General features: G+C 38.7%; 1 protein-coding gene across 7 annotated transcripts in view; it reads left to right on the top strand.

The window, feature by feature from the left end:
* Window positions 1-21,014, top strand: part of MCTP1 (multiple C2 and transmembrane domain containing 1) — a 2,197,525-nt gene that overhangs the window by 1,169,792 nt on the left and 1,006,719 nt on the right. For all 7 annotated transcript variants that reach the window (XM_069225469.1, XM_069225480.1, XM_069225487.1 and 4 more), the window contains one exon: window positions 2,285-2,396. In XM_069225469.1, coding sequence (XP_069081570.1) covers window positions 2,285-2,396 — 112 coding nt within the window. The remainder of the gene's footprint in view (window positions 1-2,284; window positions 2,397-21,014) is intronic.

Raw genomic sequence — 21,014 nt, 5'->3', positions numbered from 1 at the left:
CGTTATTCTGCCTCACATGTTGCTTAGGTTTGAATCCCACACTTTACTATAAATTACGCTATAGGTTTCTTCTTCCCAGCCATCCTTGTTGCCTAAGAAACAGCCATTCCGAACTAATATCCATGTCCGATGCAGACCACCATCCATCTGGCGAACAAACAGGATTTCAATGGCCCTTTCCAGAAGTCTAAGGGCCAGATGTATCATCAAGGCCTTTTGCGATTCGGAAATAGCGATTTTTAAGAAATCGCTATTTCCGACTCGCAAAATGCCATGTATCACATTTGCGAATCGGTAATAGCGATTTCTTAAAAATCGCAAATGCTATTACCGAATCGCAAATTGCGATACCGGCCCCATTCGCACCTATGGGCCTGTTGGCCCATAGCTGCAAATTTTTTGCATTTCCAAAATTGCGATTTCTTAACCAGAAATCACAATTTTGGAAAGGCAAAACCCCAGGGTGCTGGGGGCCTAAGGCCCCCTCTGCTGCACCCCCAAATTTTTGTTTGGGACATGTAAGGTGCACACATGCCAAAAGGGCATGTGTGCTTTACATGTACAATTTAAAAATGCATTTTAATTGCATTTTTTAATTTTGCACATGGTTACCACCAGGTTCAGCCTGGTGGTAAATAGAGATTCCTAAATGCCCAAATCGCATTTAGGAATGGCTTCATACATGTGCTAAGAAATCGCAAATAAGGAATCCTTATTTGCGATTTCATATTTAGAGAGTCGCAATTTGTGACTTTCTAAACAGAGTAGCAATTTTAAGGAATCACTATTTTAGCGACTCCTTAAAATTGTGTTCAGAATGTCTTACATACATTCTGAACTGGCTTTTTGCATTCGCAAACGGGCATTCGCACCGTTTGCGAATGCAAAAAACCTTGATACATCTGGCCCAAAATTACCAGCAGCCATGAAGATGGAACTTTGCTACATTACTACCCCATATGTAGGCACGACCAAAGCCCAGTAAAATACTCTGAAAGCTCGCAACCCACTGGCTGTCACAGGAGCTACGTTCATTTAATTATTTTTTGTATATTACTATTTCAGATTTAACAATGTGTATCATAATAAGGACATGTGTGGAACTACAGTAGACAAACCTATTCATGCATAGCCACTCAACAGAGGCGCTAGACCTTGTAAGGCTTGTAAGGCAGTGCTTTCAAATTTGGTTAGAAACAAGCCTGTTGTTTTAGACATTGATTTACTATTCGGATTTACTAAAAATGGACTGGACAATGCATTGCTCTTTAACTCCTCCCAACATACTTGTGAGTGGTGTGGTGAAACCTAGCACCAACTTTATGCCGTGTCTTACTTGGATCAACTTGCCACCACATGTAACTGTCGATAAAGTGTTTAAAAGTATGAAGATGTTAGAGGTGAAATGCTTTCTTAAAAACGTGTTTGATGGTTCCATCTATGTGGTCGCAACAACTTGAATGTGCATGGTTTCCCTAAGCTCCTCAAACTGTTGCAGTCTTTGCTTTCTAGTTTTATATGTGGCCAATAATTCCTCAAACAGTACTGCCCCAACATGGATCTATAAATATTTTAGTACAATATTCGGTCAATGTTACTTTGATTGAGCAGCTGTTTCATGATTTAGAAGTCCTGCAATGTGTGCTTTCTGTTTAAATGTTTGTATTCGAAAGTATAGATAAATATTCTTTGGTTCTCTGAAAATAGTCATTAGTTTTAAGAGCCTCAAAGCTTTTTGTTTCGACCAAAGAAATGAAAGGAAATAGCTAGTCCTCATACTCAGACATCCAGGGTGACCATCTTTGACTGTATTTGTTAATTATTAATCGTTGCATTAGTATGCAGGTCAGAACAATTGGTTCATAAACGCCTATAATAAACAGCACATTAATATCCTTTCTGCCCTAATAGTACAATGCAGTTGTTTGAACATGTTAAACATTAATCAATTCCATATTTCATTTAGTTCAGAGATTTCTCACCCAGCACACAAAATTACACACAGAACATGGCTCGCGAAAATGAGAGGAAAGTCCTTTAATAAAATATATAAATATAAAAAATATATTGTCCCTTTTAATGCAAAACCCAAAATAAAAAAGAGCCCTTATGTTAATTTTTTTATTAGGCTGATATAAAATATAAGGTGGATTGCTTAATAATGGATGCACCTTTTTGGAGCAACTAAATTGTTAATTTCAAAAGTGGCCACTACCACAAGCAAGAATATGAAATATTTGAAAGTTGTGTTTTTTTTCACAATAATTTGATTTCCTCCTTCTAGACCGAAAGATGTTACATTGTCCTTGAAAGACCCTCACTACCCAGACCACAATTTAGGAACCATATCACTGTCGCTCACCCTGTCGGCAAAAGATCCTTACCAGCGAGATGGGGTAAGTTTGCAAGTCTCTCTTCGCTGCTCTCACTAAAATGTAGATTATTAGAACTTTTTGAGATTTAAATCCTGTGACGAGAGGCATTTGCTTAATGTACATTTAACAGTTCAAACTCAGTTTTGCAACGCACAATAGCCCATGCATTGTGCTGCCTGTAGAAAACCAGACGGAGTCAAAAGAAATGTATTTATCACAGAATTCCTTTCATGAAGAGCTCTTTGAAGATTGTCGATGATTCGTCTTCTTCTTTAGTTCAAAATGTTTTTAAGTGGCACGTGTACTGATGATCATTTGATTTGATGTGTAGAAAGTTATATTTTGTGGCCATTTAGTTTCCAATTGTACTCAAGATAGATTCCCTTTTCAGAATTAAATGCAAGGAACTCGTATGCCTTGACAAATTGTGTGTACAAATCGAAAGGTATTGGAAAGCTGCGGTCTGGAGGCTTGCAGTCATGCATCGATAAAAGCATATGTTTAATTCACTGAGCGTGGGGTGGCCTTTTCTCCAGTGTTCTGGATACCCGTGGTTTTTAAGGTCCCGTGAAGACCCACAGCCCCAAACGCTACGCGTCTCAGGTGGCCTGTTGTCACCTGATATGGAATTCAACAGGAGATTGCTCCTAGTTGTTTCTGCAGAGGGTTGGAAGGCTTGATATACTGGAAAGGGTATTCTTTGAGGTTGCAAAAGCAAATTACCTCTAACATATTAGTCTGGGAAGAGAACAGGATATTGCTGCACCCACTGCAATATTGACATTGCATATGGACAACTCTGATGGTAATATCTGTAGAGACACTCTATGACATCTTCAACATGCCTAAAGCAGAGAAACCCTAGTCTATAACTTATCTGAAGAGTAAACTAAAGAACAAGTTCCTGGAAAAAATCTGTCACTGACCTTAACTGCATACATAACGGAATTGACAAATGGTAAAAGAATATGGTTCTTCTTTGAACTTAGCAATTTTGTGAGCATATTTAATGGAAATGCAATACTTAGCATACATTAGGTGGCGCATAAGAACGTAGTGGTGGATTGTAATAGAAACCTACAGATTTAATATCATGCATGATAGTCAGGGAGTATTTGCATAACACACAGAAGCAATGTTGAGCATGGTGAATGAAACCTTTGTGGTCAGAAATTATTTAAGTGGTACGTCGGAACGTACTGGTGGATTATATTGAAATCCAACATTTTTGAGAATGTTATAGTAGTTAGATCAAGTAGTATGCACAAGTCAGCGAGTGTTCATAATAAACTGAAGAAATGTTGAATACAAGGCATTGTGAGCAGGAAAAACCCTTTGTGTTCAGAAATTACGTTACGTACCGAAACCAAAATGTACTGGTTGATTATAAAGGAAAGCCAGTATTTTTTAGATTTCAACAGTAGGTGTATCACATATCATGCATAATAGTCTCGGGAGGGCTCATCAGAAGATGTTCAACATGGGGATTATTCAGATGGGGGTGACCCTTTGCATTCAAGAAGGTAGGTGTGATGGCCTACTTGAAGTTAATCTGGGTTATGGCTCTCCTTAGGCCTCTGGAAAGCACATCCTTGTAGAGGAGTGCAGAAGTGACAAGAGTTTGGTTTTGAGAAACTACAGTTGTATTTAATGGTGGTGAGGTACTGTGTTTTTATGAACAAAGAAGTGTACAGCAATATTGTAAGGATGGCTCATGGAAGGGAAAGAGGTAAGGGGTGTTCACTATGAGGCAATGAGTGTATCTTAATTCCAGAATGAGAAACCTTCAAAGAGAAACTTTCAAAGAGACATGTATTCTCCTTCCACTGAGGACTACTGACGTGAGGAGGAAAAGAGCAGCAGATAAGCAGTCTTCTTGAAAGTAAATAAAGCAAAGGTAGTAATAGTAACCTAAAAGCAATTCTCACATGTGTCCAATATTCAACTAAGAACGTATGTTATGGTGCTAAGTGGTCGTTGATGTCTTACTACCTAAAAGACAACACCGTATGTATCACAAAACATACATAACATATACATATTTACTAAAGACCACAGCACTCCATTTTGTCTTTGAAAAAATTCCAACGAAGATTCTCTTAGGTAACAAACTTGTGATTTATTTATTTATTTATGTAAAGAAAGTCCTCCTTGATTATGGTTTGTTCTCATTTAGTCAGTCCATGAGGTAACAACAGGTAGTCAATCTTTGCAAAAACAGCCAAACATAGTTATTTTTTGCAATGGCAGCCAACACGTGTTTCGTCACACAGTGACTTTTTCAAGGCAGAGATACTAGAATGATGGGTACAGTACTTTTTTCAGTAAATGAAGGGAAAAAGCTGAAGTTGAGATATGTAGAAAGTCAATTGTTGCAATGTGGTCCAACAACCACATTTTCATAATGTCCCCAAACTGGATGAATATCAAGTCTTCCAAGTTGTATATGGTAGTTAGCAGTTTAAAGGGCCATGATAAGTCCTGTGTCCACTTCCTGAAAAAAACGATCATGTTCCACTTGGGCTACGAGGGTATCTTCAGGTATGTAAAATTATTTACATACTCAAGCATGACAGATTTGTTCTTATGCAATAGATTATGTATTAATATTGGTTGGAATTTAAGAGGCTTAATATAATGGAAAATATATTTGTTTTTTTAATTGTATCTGGTCCTGCATCATTGTGATACTTGATTGGGGTCTAGTTGTAAAATATCTAATGTTGATTTTTAGTTTTAAAATACAGTTGCTATTAATGCTCATCTACAGTAGAGTTGGTGGTGAAATGAAACGTAACAATATTGCATTTGTCTTGGGTAGTTTTGTCTGTGTTGAAAGAGTTTTGATAAAATATTTTGCCAGCTATTTTTGTCTGTATTTTGAGAGCACTGCTCAATAAAATAAATAAATAAAATAAGATGGGTTTAAATGACATTGGTAAGGTCGTCACATGGTAAGTTGCTTTAGAGTACATCAAACACACAAAAGGTGATGGGAACAATGCTTGCAATTTGTCCAACCAGTGAACATTGCTCAGGGTAACATCCTGCACCTTTATTCTGTTGCTCACCATGCCACCTCAGTTTGGACCCAGCAATTCACAAATAAGTCTTGACCCTGCTGTCATTTGAACACTCCAGCCCGAACTGCTAAGCCATTTCCTCCTTGAACCAGATCACAAGCAACTCAAGACCAGTTTTGCCCTGAATGGGGCTCATCAGACGAGTATAGCTTAGTTTCAGTGGTACAGTGAGCATAGGACCACATCTGGGCATACCCGTCTTACTTAGGGTATTACATCAAACACATTAAAGAAAATGGGAGGAATGCTTGCAATTTGGTTAACCACTGGCAATCGCTTGAGTAGCATCCTGCTGCAGTGCCACGGAATCCTAGCTATTATTTATACTATGTAGTGGATTCTGCGCTAGAGGTCAATGGATCGAAGCGACATAGGTTTGAGGGGATGTCATCAATGAGTAATGCAAGCATAAACAATAATCGACATAAACAAAGATATTAAACTTCAAATAAAAACCACACCAGTTTATTAGGAAGAGTTATAAAATGTATTTCCCCAGATTAACAACGCTAAGGTCACGAAAATAACTCTCAAACACAAATGGTAAGCATATAGAATTAATAGTGGTTGATTAGAACTTCTTATATACCTCAGTTTAATCAAAACAACTAAACAAATAATCTCCAAGAAAATTACACTTATTAATAATACTAGAACTGGTAATAATGGCAAAGTATAAATGAGTACAACACTTAAAAGATGTCAATGTAAGTCATGAGCATTTCAGGTTAATTCCCTCACTAACCACAAATTAGCATCATCATGATGAGCTTCATGTAAAAAGAATTTAGAAACACAAATTTAGAAAAACTCTTTAACTCGGGTTATTATTAAAAAATCATTATTAATATGCAGCAATTAAATTATAAGTTGCAGCTGGTACCTGAAAAGCAAAAGAGACACATGTGACATCACAATGTCATACGTTACCAAAATCAATAGCAACAAGCAATCAACTTCAGCAAGGGGACACCATCAGGTATGTCTTCAGAAGAATAGGGCCTAACAACAGCTAAACCCACACTGCTACAGAAACACCGGGATCTCTCTCCTCATCTCATCTTCTTCCTCTAGAGAATCCTACCTAGGTTGTTATACTAACCTCCAAAAAACGTATGATTGGTCAGTTCATGGGGTGGTTACGTTTCAACCAATAGAAAACTAAATTGATAACCTAAAATACGACAATACTTCATTAACTAGAACATTTTCTCAACAGTAATTTTTCCTCTTCGGTCTCGTCTGTAGCTCTATTGTTCTATCTCGCCCCAAACTTTTCTTCTCAGGAAGAAAGTTTTACTGTTGCAAACTTCACTTCCATCCTAGTGGGAAAAACCACGTACTAGTAACATTCTCAAACAGTAGAACATTCAACTTATGCAATGCTTGGTTAAAACATGGCCTTGTAAGACATAATTCAGCAACCCACTAGGGGTAGCTGTGGACACATCTATTAAAACATCGAATACACTTTTATGTAAGCATTGAATTATGGAAAATAACCACAACATTTAGTTAGAATTTTGCTCAGTTAGGAACAGAAAATGAACTGTGGTGACCATTTTCAAAAGTCACCCGTTTTACATGTTAATTCATCATACATTTAGTATACCAAAATCATTAATAAACATATTAGAAAATTCACACTCTCACAATCCCTCCTCTGGTGACTATTTATGTAATCTCATCAATCTATAATAAATTCATTTATTATCAATTTTCAAAATTTAGTCTCATTTATTTGCGCATTATTTCTCTTTCTTCTTTTATTTTCTCCATAAAATTCATTCATCTGAATTTCAAAATTTCTTCTATTCTTTTCCAATTTTCTTCTTTTTAAACATTTAATCATTTTATATATTCCCCAAATTCCAATTAAACAAAATACAATTATTGACACTCATTTCGCCATTGTCAAAATAATACTTCTTCCCACATTACTAAACCAATTTCCCACAGCTTTAAGCCCTTTGCCAGCCTTTTCCCAACTGTAGTGTCTGTTAGTTCTTTTAAATCTTCTTCATTAATAGTTACATTTTTAATCAGCTGTTTGACTTTACCTGAGTTATCAGGTATGAATGAACAACAATGATTTGAACCAAGTAATATGCAAACTCCACCCTCTTTCGCTAAAAGAATGTCTAATGCAAGGCGGTTCTGAAGTGCCATAGCTCTTGTAGCAGCCAATTCTGTGTCTAGAAGAATAATAGCTCCAGAATATCTTGTCAATACAGTATGTTATCCACTATGGTAGGCAACTTTTGTATTTTGATTGAATTCAAGATTAGTCCTACTGAAGGAATTATAGCCCCAAAAATGTCTCCCACAATCCTAGAAATTGATTCTCGCTTGTGACTCGTTTGAAATTTCATTGTTTCAGGAATCTTACTCAAATCTTCCAATTGATAGATTTTCTGAAAGACTATTCCCAAATAACATGTTCCATACCATTCTCTAGGAAGACGGTAATATGCATTTCTTCCACAAATATAATGAATGCAGGGTACTGGTGGGTCCTGCCCATTCATCATAAAATCCCACTTACTCCTTAACATAAAAACATGTCTACACTCACTCTTTCCTACAAACACTCTATCATTCTTACTCCAGGGTCTGTATATACAAAGTCTTCCCACGTGTTCAGCATCTATTGTTAGTTTTCCTAGTTTAGTAATGTCAGTATAAGCATAATCAACTCCAGGCTTTCTACTTATTATTCCCTTATCTATCTTTGCCTTTATTTCTCTTCTTCTAGCCTTCTGTGTTATCTAAACATTTCTTTTCTATAGGAGTTAGTAAACACATCCCGTTATTTCTATGAGAAAAAGCAGTACCAAAGGTTAAAGTAGGCTCAAAGAAATCTCTCATAATAACTATGTTATTATCATTGGCTATTCTATTCAAATAACCTATGACCGGCACAAATGACAATACAATGTCATAATTTGAATAGAAATACTGTATATATTCTTGATTATAGAAATGTATTAGTCAAAGACTACAAGTCATAGCGTAAGTGACAGGCAAACTATGATAAGAAGTTCCTTCTTCCACTGAAGTCGGAATCTGTGTACATACATAATCTTTCGCATCCATCACATCAACATACTCTTGCGATAGAAGACATTAAAAGAGAGCACTTTCTTTTCATGTAAGTATTTTACATCTATTCTAAATGTATCTCTTGTTAGTGATGTATCAGTTATATCTAAAGAACTATCAATCTTCGTAGTCTGGTTGGCTCCATTCATCTCATAAACCGACACTCCTACAAACAATAATAAACATATTAATACACTCACTACCGCCAAACCAATACTTAACAATTTACAACAACTAATTCTACTGTTTTGGTTATGTTAGTTACTCATGTATTCTATAATCTAAAAAAAATAAAAAACAAAAATTTCAAAAATTAAAAACAAACACTCAAAATCTCTCCTTTTTTTATTTATTTTTTAAATTCGTTCACTCTGGACAGTCTTCTTGTCAATTTCGGTATAGCACCTTGTCAAATTCAGTTATTTATTTGTCAACTCCAGTAAGTACCAATGCCTCTTCCTAAGCACAACTTCTCATATAATTTTCTCAATATCTTTCCCAAAGTCTTTTCTCGCAATCTTCATATGTCAAAGTAAAGGTTTTCAATGTCTCTATCAAAACAATAGCTCACAAATTCTTCTTGCCAGTCATTTGCAATTAAGTATGCCTATTCTGGCCCTGCATATCTCTTGCTCGCAACTCTTTTTTTCTTTTCAGTCTTCTGCCACTTTCACTTTCTTCTCCACTATTATTTTCTCCTTCATGCAATTATTTTTCCTCTTGAATTGGTGGAACTACATTAACCCTTCGACTCTTTGTGCTTTTCTCAGGCTAATTGTCTCCTTTCAATGTCTTTTTCATCAACAATTTTCTCAAGATTGAGTATTCACTTGCCTTTGAACCTCTTTCTTCTGAAATTCCCGCAACTGGTTCAGGAAGAGTATAATCCGCTTGGGCGGGACTACCCTCAATTCCTTTCCCAATGGGGTTTGTCTTTTTTTAAGTTTGGTATGTCAAGCCACCTGCTTCTGAGGACACCCTCCTCTGAGCAGATCTTCCTTCAGGTGATTCTTGCTGCTCACTCTCATTCGAGGATACCCTCCTCGGAACAGAATCAGTCTCTTCACTTTCTTCACGGACTGACTCTTCTACGTCTTTTACAGTTTGTTCAACTTCTTTAGCATTCTGTTCCTTCTCGTCTGTTATAGGAGTAGGTACATCTGTCATTTTTGATATTTTGCTCACTTTTTTTCTCTTTGTTCCCAGTATTTTCAACTGTTGGTAATCTCAACAGTTCCTCTTCTCTTTCTGTTGGATCATGCACTTTTCTGTTGTGGCTTGCATGTACCCAATTCAGTAAACCAGCACACTTCACAGCTGTCGTCGTAGTGAACACAATTTTATATGGCCCCTTCCACCATGGTTCCAGGCAAGACTTTCTCACGTGCTTCCCTATGAGCAACCAGTCTCTAGCTCTCAAGCTGTGGTGTTGCGTTTGTTGTACTGTTGTCGCTTCCACCTGATGAGAGAAAGACCAAACCACATCAGCTAAGCTTTTGCAATAATCTAGCACCATATCATCCTTAATATTCACAAGTGCATTTGCAGGCATTGCTGGCAATCTCATTGCTCTCCCCATCAAAATCTTGTGTGGAGACAACCCAGTCTTCTTGTCAGGAGTACTTCTCATTGACATTAGCGCTAGTGGCAAAGCATCTGGCCATTTTAAATTTGTCGACGCACACACTTTTGCCAATCATGATTTTAGTGTTCCATTCATTTGCTCTATGAGTCCTGAAGCTTCTGGGCGATAACTACAATGTAGTCTCTGCTGAATGTTTAATGCAGAAAAAAATTAATTTTATCGCCTCATTGTTGAAGTGTGTTCCCCACCTGATTCAACTGAAACCGGAAAACCAAAACGTGGAATTAGTTCTCACAAAAGTAACTTAGCTACTGTAAGACTGTCATTTCTCCTTGTTGGATATGCCTCAATCCAGTTACTGAAAATGCCCACATTCACCAACACGTATTTCAAACCAGCACACGCAGGCTTCTCAATTAAATCCATTTGCATTCTACTGAATGGATCGCCCGCCATTCCTATGTATCCCATGTTGACAGTTGTTCCTTTGCCGACATTCATCTGTTGACAAATCACACACCTATGGCAAACCAGCTCAGCCACTTGCCTGAATTTTGGATTGTACCAAAACGGTTTAAAATTCCTGATCATCGCATCTCTCCCTATGTGTGTTTGACCATGATAGTAGCTAGCCATTTGTGTCAACAGACTGTTTGGTAAGACCACTTTCCCTTCTATTGTCATCCAAATTGCATCCTCCCTTTGTATATAACGTTGTTTTATCCAATCCCTATGCTCTTCTTCTGGAACATTGTTCTGTATGTCTTTCAACTACTCTAATGTCTCAACGATGTGCGTTGTAAAATTTGCGCACACCTCATCATTTTCAGACATCAATTCCCAATTTCCTTTCAATGAAATTCCATTCAGAGCACAACATTTTGCAACCTGGTCTGCATAAGCATTTCCCAATGTTACATAATCTTGTCCTCTCCGGTGTACACTGCATTTGACCACAGCATTTTTTAAGGCTTTTGTACAGCTTGTAACAAGTCATGTATTCTTTCTCCATTTCCCACAGGTGAGCCTCAAGAAGTCAGGAACCCCCTTTGTGACCACATTTGTCCAAAATCTTGTACAATACCAAATCCATACTGACTATCAGTGTAGATCGTTACTTTTATCTGATCTGACAATAGGCATGCTCTAGTAAGAGCCACCAATTCTGCGACTTGTGCAGACATTACTCCTTTAAGCCATGAAGCTTCTAATATGCCAGTGACTGTACACACTGCATATCCTGCTTTCAAGGCACCCTTGTTGTCTTTTAAGCAAGAACCATAGACAAAGAGAATTTGATCTTGTCTTCCAAACAAGTGTCTTTAATGTCATCTCTTGGTTTGGTGCATAGTTCTGTCACTTCCAAACAATCATGTTCAATGTCCTCTATTTTATTTAGATCTTCTCCCTCATTTGGTAACAATGTTGCTGGGTTAAGCACTGTGCACCTTTTGATCGTTATATTTGGTGCTCCAAGAATCACTGTCTCATATCGTGTCCGTCTTGCATTTGTCAAGTATTGCGTTTTTGACCTGGTCAATAGAATTTTCATTGAATAAGGTACCATCATTGTCAGAGGATAACCCATCACAATGTTCTCACTTTGAGTTATACTCTGCTCAACTGCTGCAACTACCCGTAAGCATCCTGGTAAAGCTGCTGCAACGTTGTCCAAAATAGCTGAAAAATATCCTACTGGACAATTGACACCACCATGTGTTTGTGTCAAGACAGGCAAAGAACATCCATCTCGCTCATGACATAACAAGAAGAAAGGTTTTGTGTAATCAGGCATACCTAAAGCTGGTGCTTGACACAAACTCTCTATCAGTTCAGTAAAGGCTATCATGCATTCTTCATCCATCATTATGGGATCTGAAACATCCTAATGTGTCAATCTCTGCAGTGGCTTAGAAATGGCTGAAAAATTTGGAATCCACTGGCGCCAATATTCTACCATTCCCGGAAACATCCTCATCTCTTTCTGCAAACTTGGTATTTTCATTTTCATTATTGCCGCTACGCTTTCCCTCGAAATTCTCCTTGACCCTTTCTTGATCAAATCTCCCAAATATTTTACCTCCTACTGACAATACTGCAGTTTAGTAGGAAATAACTTATGACCGTTGTTTCCTAAAAAATTTCAACTGTGCAATCATATCCTCTCTACAACCTTCCTTTGTCTTTGATGCAATCAACAAATCATCAATGTACTGTACTAATGTTGACTGGTAAGGCATTACCAATGACTCCAGGTTCTTTTTCACAATCTGATTGAAAAGTGATGGTTATTCTGAAAACCCTTGAGGAATTCTACACCAGCAATAAACTCTGGTCAGATGCTTGATACAAAAGAGATATCTACTGTCCTCATGTAGATGTACTGAAAAGAAAGCTTGGCACAAATCAATTACTGTGAACCATTCTGCATCACATGGAATCTGAAACATTATTATTGCTGCATTTGGCACAACTGGAAAACATTTTGCCACAATATCATTTATTTTCCTCAAATCCTGAAAAAGATGAATTTTCCCATTCAGCTTTTTCAAACCCATTATTGGTAAATTACACAGACTGCTCATCGCTTCTTTTAAGACTCCCTGTTCCAAAAACTGTTCTAGCAAAGGTCTTATCCCTTCGATTGCCTCATTTGTCACTGGATATTGTGCAGTCTGCAGAAACACCACATTCTCTTTCACTGTTACTTTGACTCATTCAACTCCTTTAATCAAACCAATGTCTTTTCCTGAAAAGTCCCAAACTTTTGACTTAACTCTTTCTTGTAGATCAATCGGCAAATCTTTCTTTTAAAAAACTGGAAATAAATTAATTAAATATACCGAATTGTGGTCTTCGTTTGCCTGCTCATTTTCATCTGTCTGATCATCAAGATTTAACAAAGCAAATTCTTGAGACACCGTCTTTTTCCCAACATCAACTGACAAATCTTCTTCATCACTGTTTGTCTCAATTTCAATCTCTTTCGTTGAACACATAATTGAACAATTTATCTTGAACAGTAAGTCTCTTCACAATAATCATACTGGACTAGAATAACAAAAAACAAAACTATGCTAATCTCCAAATTGTCTAACTTTCACAAGAACTGGTTCCCTAAGAGTATTGACCAAATGTTTATTTGCAACTCCTACTATTTCCAATGTCCTTTCTGAAATCGGTAGGTCTGGAACTTCTACAGTGCTTACAGTTGAGCATGTTGCTCCTGTATCGATTTAAGAAATTAACCTCATGACCATGTACTTCACCTTTCACATAAGGACCTCTCTGATCTACTTCTAATGATGCAGGCATCATACACCCCTCCTCATCTGACCTATCCAATGGGCATTCAGCTTTTATTTCATCCTCACTGTGTAAAGGAAATTGTTCAGCTGTTTTTACACTTCTGCTTTTACCCTGATTTGTGACCACTTGCACTTCTGAAAGCATTACCTGTTGCTGATCCATAGGGCCCTGTATCATTTGAACCTGTCTCGGCATGTGCATTTGCTGTACAGGCACCATCTGTACCCGTCACTGCATTTGTGGCATTTGTACCTGATTTACCTAATGTTGTGCATTCTGTACCTGTTGCATTAGCTGTAAAGGCCGAAAACCTTGCATATAATTCGCATTGTTCTGGAAATTTTGATTTTGACCCCCCATCCTAGGTCCTCTTGTGCTCTGATATGAGTTGACACCATTTGTCTGTTGCACAATTCCACCTTGATTCAACATCGGATACGGTCTCTTCCAATGTCCAATTACTCCTCAAATATGACAAGGTAACACCTTTTGCCTTTGCTGCTCATCCTGCATCACCACCAAACTCAAATCCACATATCTATTGACTACCAGAAGCATCATTCCACCTCGACCTCGACCTCGACCTTGACTCAGAAACAAACCATTTCCTTGAGGCAGCTGCTGAAAATTTCCCTGTAATCCTGTCTGTGCAGCCTTGATCTGCATCACCATTGCTTTCTCTTACAGCTTCTTCTCCTTCAACTAAATTTCATCACTACAGTATTTCGCATATTGCAACACCTTATCAATCATCTTTGCTTGCCAGCAAATTAAGTGATTCTTAATCATTTGATTTATTTCTGGTTTTAACCCTTCAACAAACGTGAACACCAAATGATTCATGCTCTCTTTCTCAATTGTTTCCACACCACTGAATTGTTTGAACGCTTTCAACAACTTTTCATAATATGCATGAACTGATTCCTTTCCTTCCTGTGATGTTCTATCTATGCGTTGCCAATCCACATTTTTCTGCGAAACTCTCGTTTTCAGAAACTCAATGACCTTATAGTAATGTTTCATTACTTCAGGAGATGGTGCACCTGTTTTCAAATCTCTTTGCGGTTCACTGGTTGGCCAATCAACACTCCTTTTGCATTCAATCCACAAATCTGCTGGAACAACAATATCAAAAAGTGTATTCAGATCTTCCCACAGACACTTTGCAAGTTTCACAAACCCATCTGTTTGCTGGTACCACTCCATTGGTTTCTCTCTCAACCTGGGGTAATCATTTGTAAAACTTAAAATGTCACTCCTATTCCAAGGTACATGTATAAAATTCCCTCCTGGTGTTTCTCTTATTGGCAGCATTTTCACTAACTCTCCTGCCTGAGTCACATCATGTTTCTTCGGTCTTTCTCTTTTCTTGACCCATCTTCCTTCCCATTTGTCTAATGCTTTCCAAACCTGTACTTTCTCAAGTAATTTTCTAAGATGTGTTCTCATCCCTGCAGATCTCATGTGTGTAAAATCTTCCTCCTCCATGTTTAATCTGTAACTTCTTTTCAAAGTTTTCATCTTTGACAAATCAATGTCATAATCGTCTGCTACTTCTTGTAACTGCTGGTAGACTCTCTCTGCTCCTCTAGTAATTATTTTACACAGATACCTCAACTGAGTTTCAACATAGGACTCAAGTCTGTTCACTCCCATGGTCCCTTCCAGGAGTTCACTTGCTTCCATGTTCAATCTCACTCTGTTTATTGTTTCTTCCTCTCTATCTTTTCTTTCCTGCGTTTTTGAATTACTTAAATCTTCTAACCATTTTGTTATTTCTTGTGCAGACAAACCTTTCAATGCAACTCCATTAGCTTGTGCACCTGCATCTTGCTCTTGTCCTGAACTCGCACATTGTTGCGGAACCATTACACTCTGTTCCTGATTATTATAAAATATAGTCCCAGAACTCTCAACAGTAGACCAATCTATTAAAGAATTTGTCTCATTCAAGCTTTGTCCTTGTCTAGGAATTGATTTTTCCAAACTCCATTCTAAACATTAATCAATGAACTCGCTCCACTATTATCTACATGTGCATATAATGGAGTTACCGGACCCATCGTAATAGGTACAGTAATTGCATCTGGATTATCTAAAGATCCAACCGTCTGCATCTGTCCTGCACCCATGCTCTGCATTTGTGGAATCTGTATTTGAACAGGCTCTCTTATGTTCATTCCTTGCTGACCCTGTGACAACACTAAGGGCCAGATGTATCAAGGAGGCCATTTGCGAGTCGTAAATAGTGATTTTTAAGAAATCGCTATTTCTGATTTGCAAAATGCAATGTATCACATTTGCGAATCGGTAATAGCGATTTCTTAAAAATCGCGAATTCTATTACTGAATCGCAAATTGAGATACCGGCCCCATTCGCACCTATGGGCCTATAGGCCCATATCTGCAAATTTTTTGCATTTCCAAAATTGCGACTTCTTAACCAGAAATCACAATTTTGGAAATGCAGAACCCCAGGGTGCTGGGGGCCTAAGCCCCCTCCTCTGCACCCCAAAATAATTTTTTGCAACATGTAAGGTGCCTACATGCCAAAAGGGCATGTGTGCTTTACATGTACATTTTAAACATGCATTTTAAATGCACTTTTAAAATTTGCACATGGTTACCACCAGGCTCAACCTGGTGGTAAATAGCGATTCCTAAATGCCCAAATCACATTTAGAAATTGCTTCTTACATGTGCTTAGAAATCACAAATAAGGAATCCTTATTTGCGATTTCTTATTTAGAGAGTTGCAATTTGCAACTCTCTAAACAGGGTTGCAATTTTAAGGAATCGCTATTTTAGCGATTCCTTAAAATTGCGTTCAAAATGCCTTTCATACATTCTGAAATGGCTTTTTGCATTCGCAAACGTGCATTCCCACCGTTTGCGAATGCAAAAAGCTTTCATACATCTGGCCCTAAATTAATAGTCGTCCTCACAATCTGAGCCTCTGGCTGTATTTCAGGAATGTTTATTTAGAACTGCTGTCTGTTTTTCAATGAATCATTGAAATTACTTTGCATCTGAACTCTCTCATTGTTCAGGATACTCATTGATAATTGTGATGTGAATGGAGCAGTAGGACTTGCATTACTAATTCCACTCTCATTTGATCCATTATCACTCCTCTGATTTGCATTTGGTGGAGGATAGGTCTCTAAAATCTGAGTAACCATCTCATCTTCACCCATCTCATCATCATCATTAAACATGACTCGTTTCAAGTCTTTCAAATTTCGTTCTTTAGTCTCTGCTGAACCCTTTTTCTTTCTCTTCCTATCTTTTGTTTCATCCTCATCCTCCTTTGTTCTTGCAGGAAATGATCTAATTCCCTGTAATGTTTCTACTCTCCACCTTTTCTGCTCTTCATCCCATCTAGTTTCCGCTAGCGTCTTTTCCACCCTTCTCATTTTCTTTTCAAATTTTAATGCTTGTTGTTGTCTGGCTACCAGCTCCCACATCACTAAGGCTTCATATTGTGTTGGCCTCGGTGAAGGTTTTAGACTGTACATATTTGACCTCAAGTTTTCCAAAATTCTCAAATTAAATGTTCCATTTTCTGGAAAAGCCAAACTACCTTCTTTTCTTGTAATTTTCATCCTATGTTTCAACCAAAGACATGCTCCTGCTCCCTTCTCCTCAAACACAATATATGCCGGAGGATTTTCTGGTGGACAAACCTCTCCTTCGAGTGCCGGAATATACTCATCACCTCTCGGCACGCTTCTCAAAGCTTTGAAAAACTTCATTTTTTGACTGAAATTTATTTAAACCTGATGTCCACAACAAAGTTATTTATGAACTCAATTAAACTAAGCAATACAAATAGTAAATCAAATGTCAAGAAAGAACAACCAATCATGAAAAGTGACTACGATCCCACTATTCCATTCGACACTATCACCTTCCAATCATGTTACTCTATTGTCGGACTGATCAACAAATCAATGCGCGACTCTTCTCACTAATCAACCAATCTCAGCACGGCACCACTTATGTCACACTAACACATACACTCCTCCTCAGAGCGCTCGCTGAGACACTGACAAAGCCTATCATACCAATTCCTTGCAAAACCCACGCACAAAATCAACGCAATATTAATTTGTGAGCTAACTTAAACCAAAAAATAAGAAAACAAATTTGCTCATTTACTACAGGTTGGGTAATACAATTGCTTCAGAACCTTCCAAAGTAACTCTCAGCTTTCACCTACTCTTTTTCACAGTTCCCACAATCATGAGTAAAATTCGGCCCGTGAACTTCACTTCTCAACTGATCCTTGGACTATTGTCCTAGTGCACTTAGTACTCACCAAGTCTTCAGTATAGTTCCAATCACACCAATTATCTCACAAACTCGACTTACCAATCACGCCGGATCGGTCTACTAAATGAACAAATTACAACATATACCAAGTGTCTCACTACACTTGTCAATATACTCTGGAGTCCCAGACCTCTCTCTTTAGGTCTGTCATCAACAACCACATGGATAATTTTTCCTGCATCAAGCGCCACACTCAAATGAAGAATGCAGCTTCCCTACTCTCATGCCTATAAGAGTACGCCCACTCCATCTAATAACTACTTGAGTATCTCCACTCCTTTAGACTCATACTCACCTCAGTCATCTGCAAATTAGCTAAAGCTGTGCAAGCGCAAATCACTCCACTCAATTCAAACACCGTTAGGAACATACCCTTCAACCTAGAGGGTCTATAAGAACCGGGAAAAGTAACTTAATGCAACTAGCAACTCATCTTGTCAAATCCGTATCACATTTTAGAAAAAGAAATCTCAACAAATTTTATTTTCACAAAAAGAACTTAACATTAACCTCATTATGACATCATCAAACGCACTGGTTTCCTGTTGTGGCTGCCGGGGGCGGAGGAAAAGCCTTTTAAAACTTCTCAACGTGCTCCCGCCTCGTGGGACGTTCTGGTTTCCTGTTGTGGCTGCTGGGGGCGGAGGAAAAGCCCTTTAAACTTCTCAACGTGCTCCCGCCTTGCAGGACGCACTGGTTTCCTGTTGTGGCTGGCGGGGGCAGAGGAAAAGCCCTTTAAACTTCTCAACGCGCTCCCGCTTCGCGGGACGCTTCTGGGCGGCACCCGGGCAAAGCCTGGGCCAAGGGCGGGCCCGTCCTTTGCCTGTCATCACCAGGAAAAGGCTGCGCTGGGCCCCCCCTCTTTAATTTTCCCCTTGGAGGCCCCCGGGACAGACTTATATATCAATGCTGTCTGAATAGGGATCCTACCAGGAGGGGAAAGAGGAGCCTCAGACAGCCTGGGCTAGGTGATGGCGTATTGAAATTGCCACGGTATTTCCTTGCCTCGCCTTCGCTACTGGCACGTCTTCAACTCCCAGGAGTACTCCAGGAGCTCTTCACACGACAGAAGGGGCTGGCTGACATTGCAGGCACCACAAAGTGCACAGCAACGCCCTCGGGGGGGTTGCCAGACCCCGAAGGAGGTTGGGTGGGGCCACCGCTCCTAGAATTAAGGAAAATCTTGGAGGTGAAGTGGCCGCTGATGGAACATTGGACATACAAGTGAGAATGTTTGTTACCTTTATATGACATTTGACCTTACTTTTTGAGTAAGCTTGTAACCAGCGATTATTGACTGTGCGTGTGTGCTTAAACCTTGTGGCTAAGCTATCTAACTGGGGCAGTGTTGGTTCTGGGTATAATTATACGAGGATCCGAGGGGGTTGGTAAGCCAACCTAACTTATATTCCCTGTCCAGTCCTACTTCTACACAGGAGTAAGTCTGATATTATACAAAGTATGGGTAAAAGAAAGCACTCAACATTGAACCACCCCCCAAATTTAAAAGACAGTACATCTATATTAAAATACATTTCAGGGGCGATGGGGGTGATAGATAAACAAATCGCTAATGTAGAAGGAAAACTGTTGACACCTAAAGAACATACTTTTCAATCACCAAAGAATACTCGGACACATGATGATTCCAACCATTGCGATCACGGGGGTGTGAATATGGAAGTAAGGCACATAAATGGGTGTATCCAAAATACCTCGGACTTAATCTACACCCCGGATGATCCTTCTCCGGTAGCCAAATGCCCAAGGAAACCGGTGGTAGGGACGGTATATAATATCCCCCAAAAATTGTTACAGAAAGACCCAGTAATTACTCTTGGTAGACAGTCATTAAAGAAACCATCTTGAATGAAAACCTCAAGTAAGCCAGTAGACACGACTCGAACCCTCCTTGCAAATCTTTACGATTTAGTAAATCGCTTGAAATCATCAATTGGGGCTTCACTGGACTCTCTGACAGAGCGCTTAAAAGCGGTGGAGAGTAACCTTGAGGCAGGCCTAGAAATCATGAAGTGTCTACAACCTGAGGACTTATATTCTGTGAAGAAAGACTCCAGTACACCACTGTTGATCCCAAACTCTGGGACTAATGTACAACTTGCCACGCAAGACAAGATAGATGAACTATATTTTACTTCAAAGCCTCTGACTAATTTACAACCACTACCACCAGTACCAAATATTAGCCAGATATTAACAAGGACAGGGAATAATATTCTACCTACGGGCAGGATAAATCAGCCCCAGATAAATTTAGGAGGAGATCAACGTAGAGGAAGAAGACCCTCGAAGCCTCTATATATGCCAAGCGACCTTTTACATCTTCCCCCGGAGGCAACTCCATATGTAGTGGTCCTGGCTAATGTTCCACCTGTAGCTGACCAACAGCGGGAATCATGGACAACTCTGAGGAATAAGTCTCTCAATTGGATAGGAACACGCTTGGGCTCTAGAATGGTGGAGCCCCTCTTTGATTATATAAAAATTGTTAGAAGAGTTAAGTGGATAGGAAGCAGTCAGAAAGTATTGGAAGGAGACTGCATGGTGCTCTCATTTAAATCCCCAGACTTGGTGGATAGAATTATCCATGAGTTAGGGTCTAGGCAGGCCACTCCTCAAGGAATCTCTTTACTACCCTTGGGATTTTTTTTATCAAAGACCTGTGGGGCATAATTTTAATAATTCACAACCAGCATGCAAAATACCCTTAATCAGCCCTGACCCCATTCTTTCTTGTAATAGATTTTAACCTCTTACAGCTTTAGAAGGTATAGATTGACTTAGCATGAATAAGAAAGATACATCCCATGAAACAGCGCTGAAAATAAATACAGAAGGTCGCAGCATGAATTGGAAAGATACAGCTTTTGAAGTGGTACCTGAAAGAAATATAGCAAGGAGACAGTCAAATCAGAGAGACCCACTCTGATAATAATTCATGCAACAGATGGTGGTACACCCCCCCCCAATTATAAATAAACTACATTGCCATTCCCAGCAGAAACCAGAAATGGCTCTACTTTATTGGAATGTGGAAGGCTTAACTAATAAGATTAGTAATGAGCTGTGGGTGAATTTTATTGAAGACCTCATGTTTATGCCTCCAGGAAACCTGGCTATTAAATCCTGTTCACATAAATGGTTACAAAATATTCCATACACCAGCTGTACAGACCAAACGAGACTGGATTATCAAATGATTGA

Source organism: Pleurodeles waltl, chromosome 1_1 (genome assembly GCF_031143425.1).
Source record: "Pleurodeles waltl isolate 20211129_DDA chromosome 1_1, aPleWal1.hap1.20221129, whole genome shotgun sequence".
In the NCBI taxonomy this organism is placed as follows: Eukaryota; Metazoa; Chordata; class Amphibia; order Caudata; family Salamandridae; genus Pleurodeles; species Pleurodeles waltl.
The sequence above is the reverse complement of the archived record's forward strand: the minus strand, read 5'-3'. Positions and strand labels throughout refer to the sequence as shown.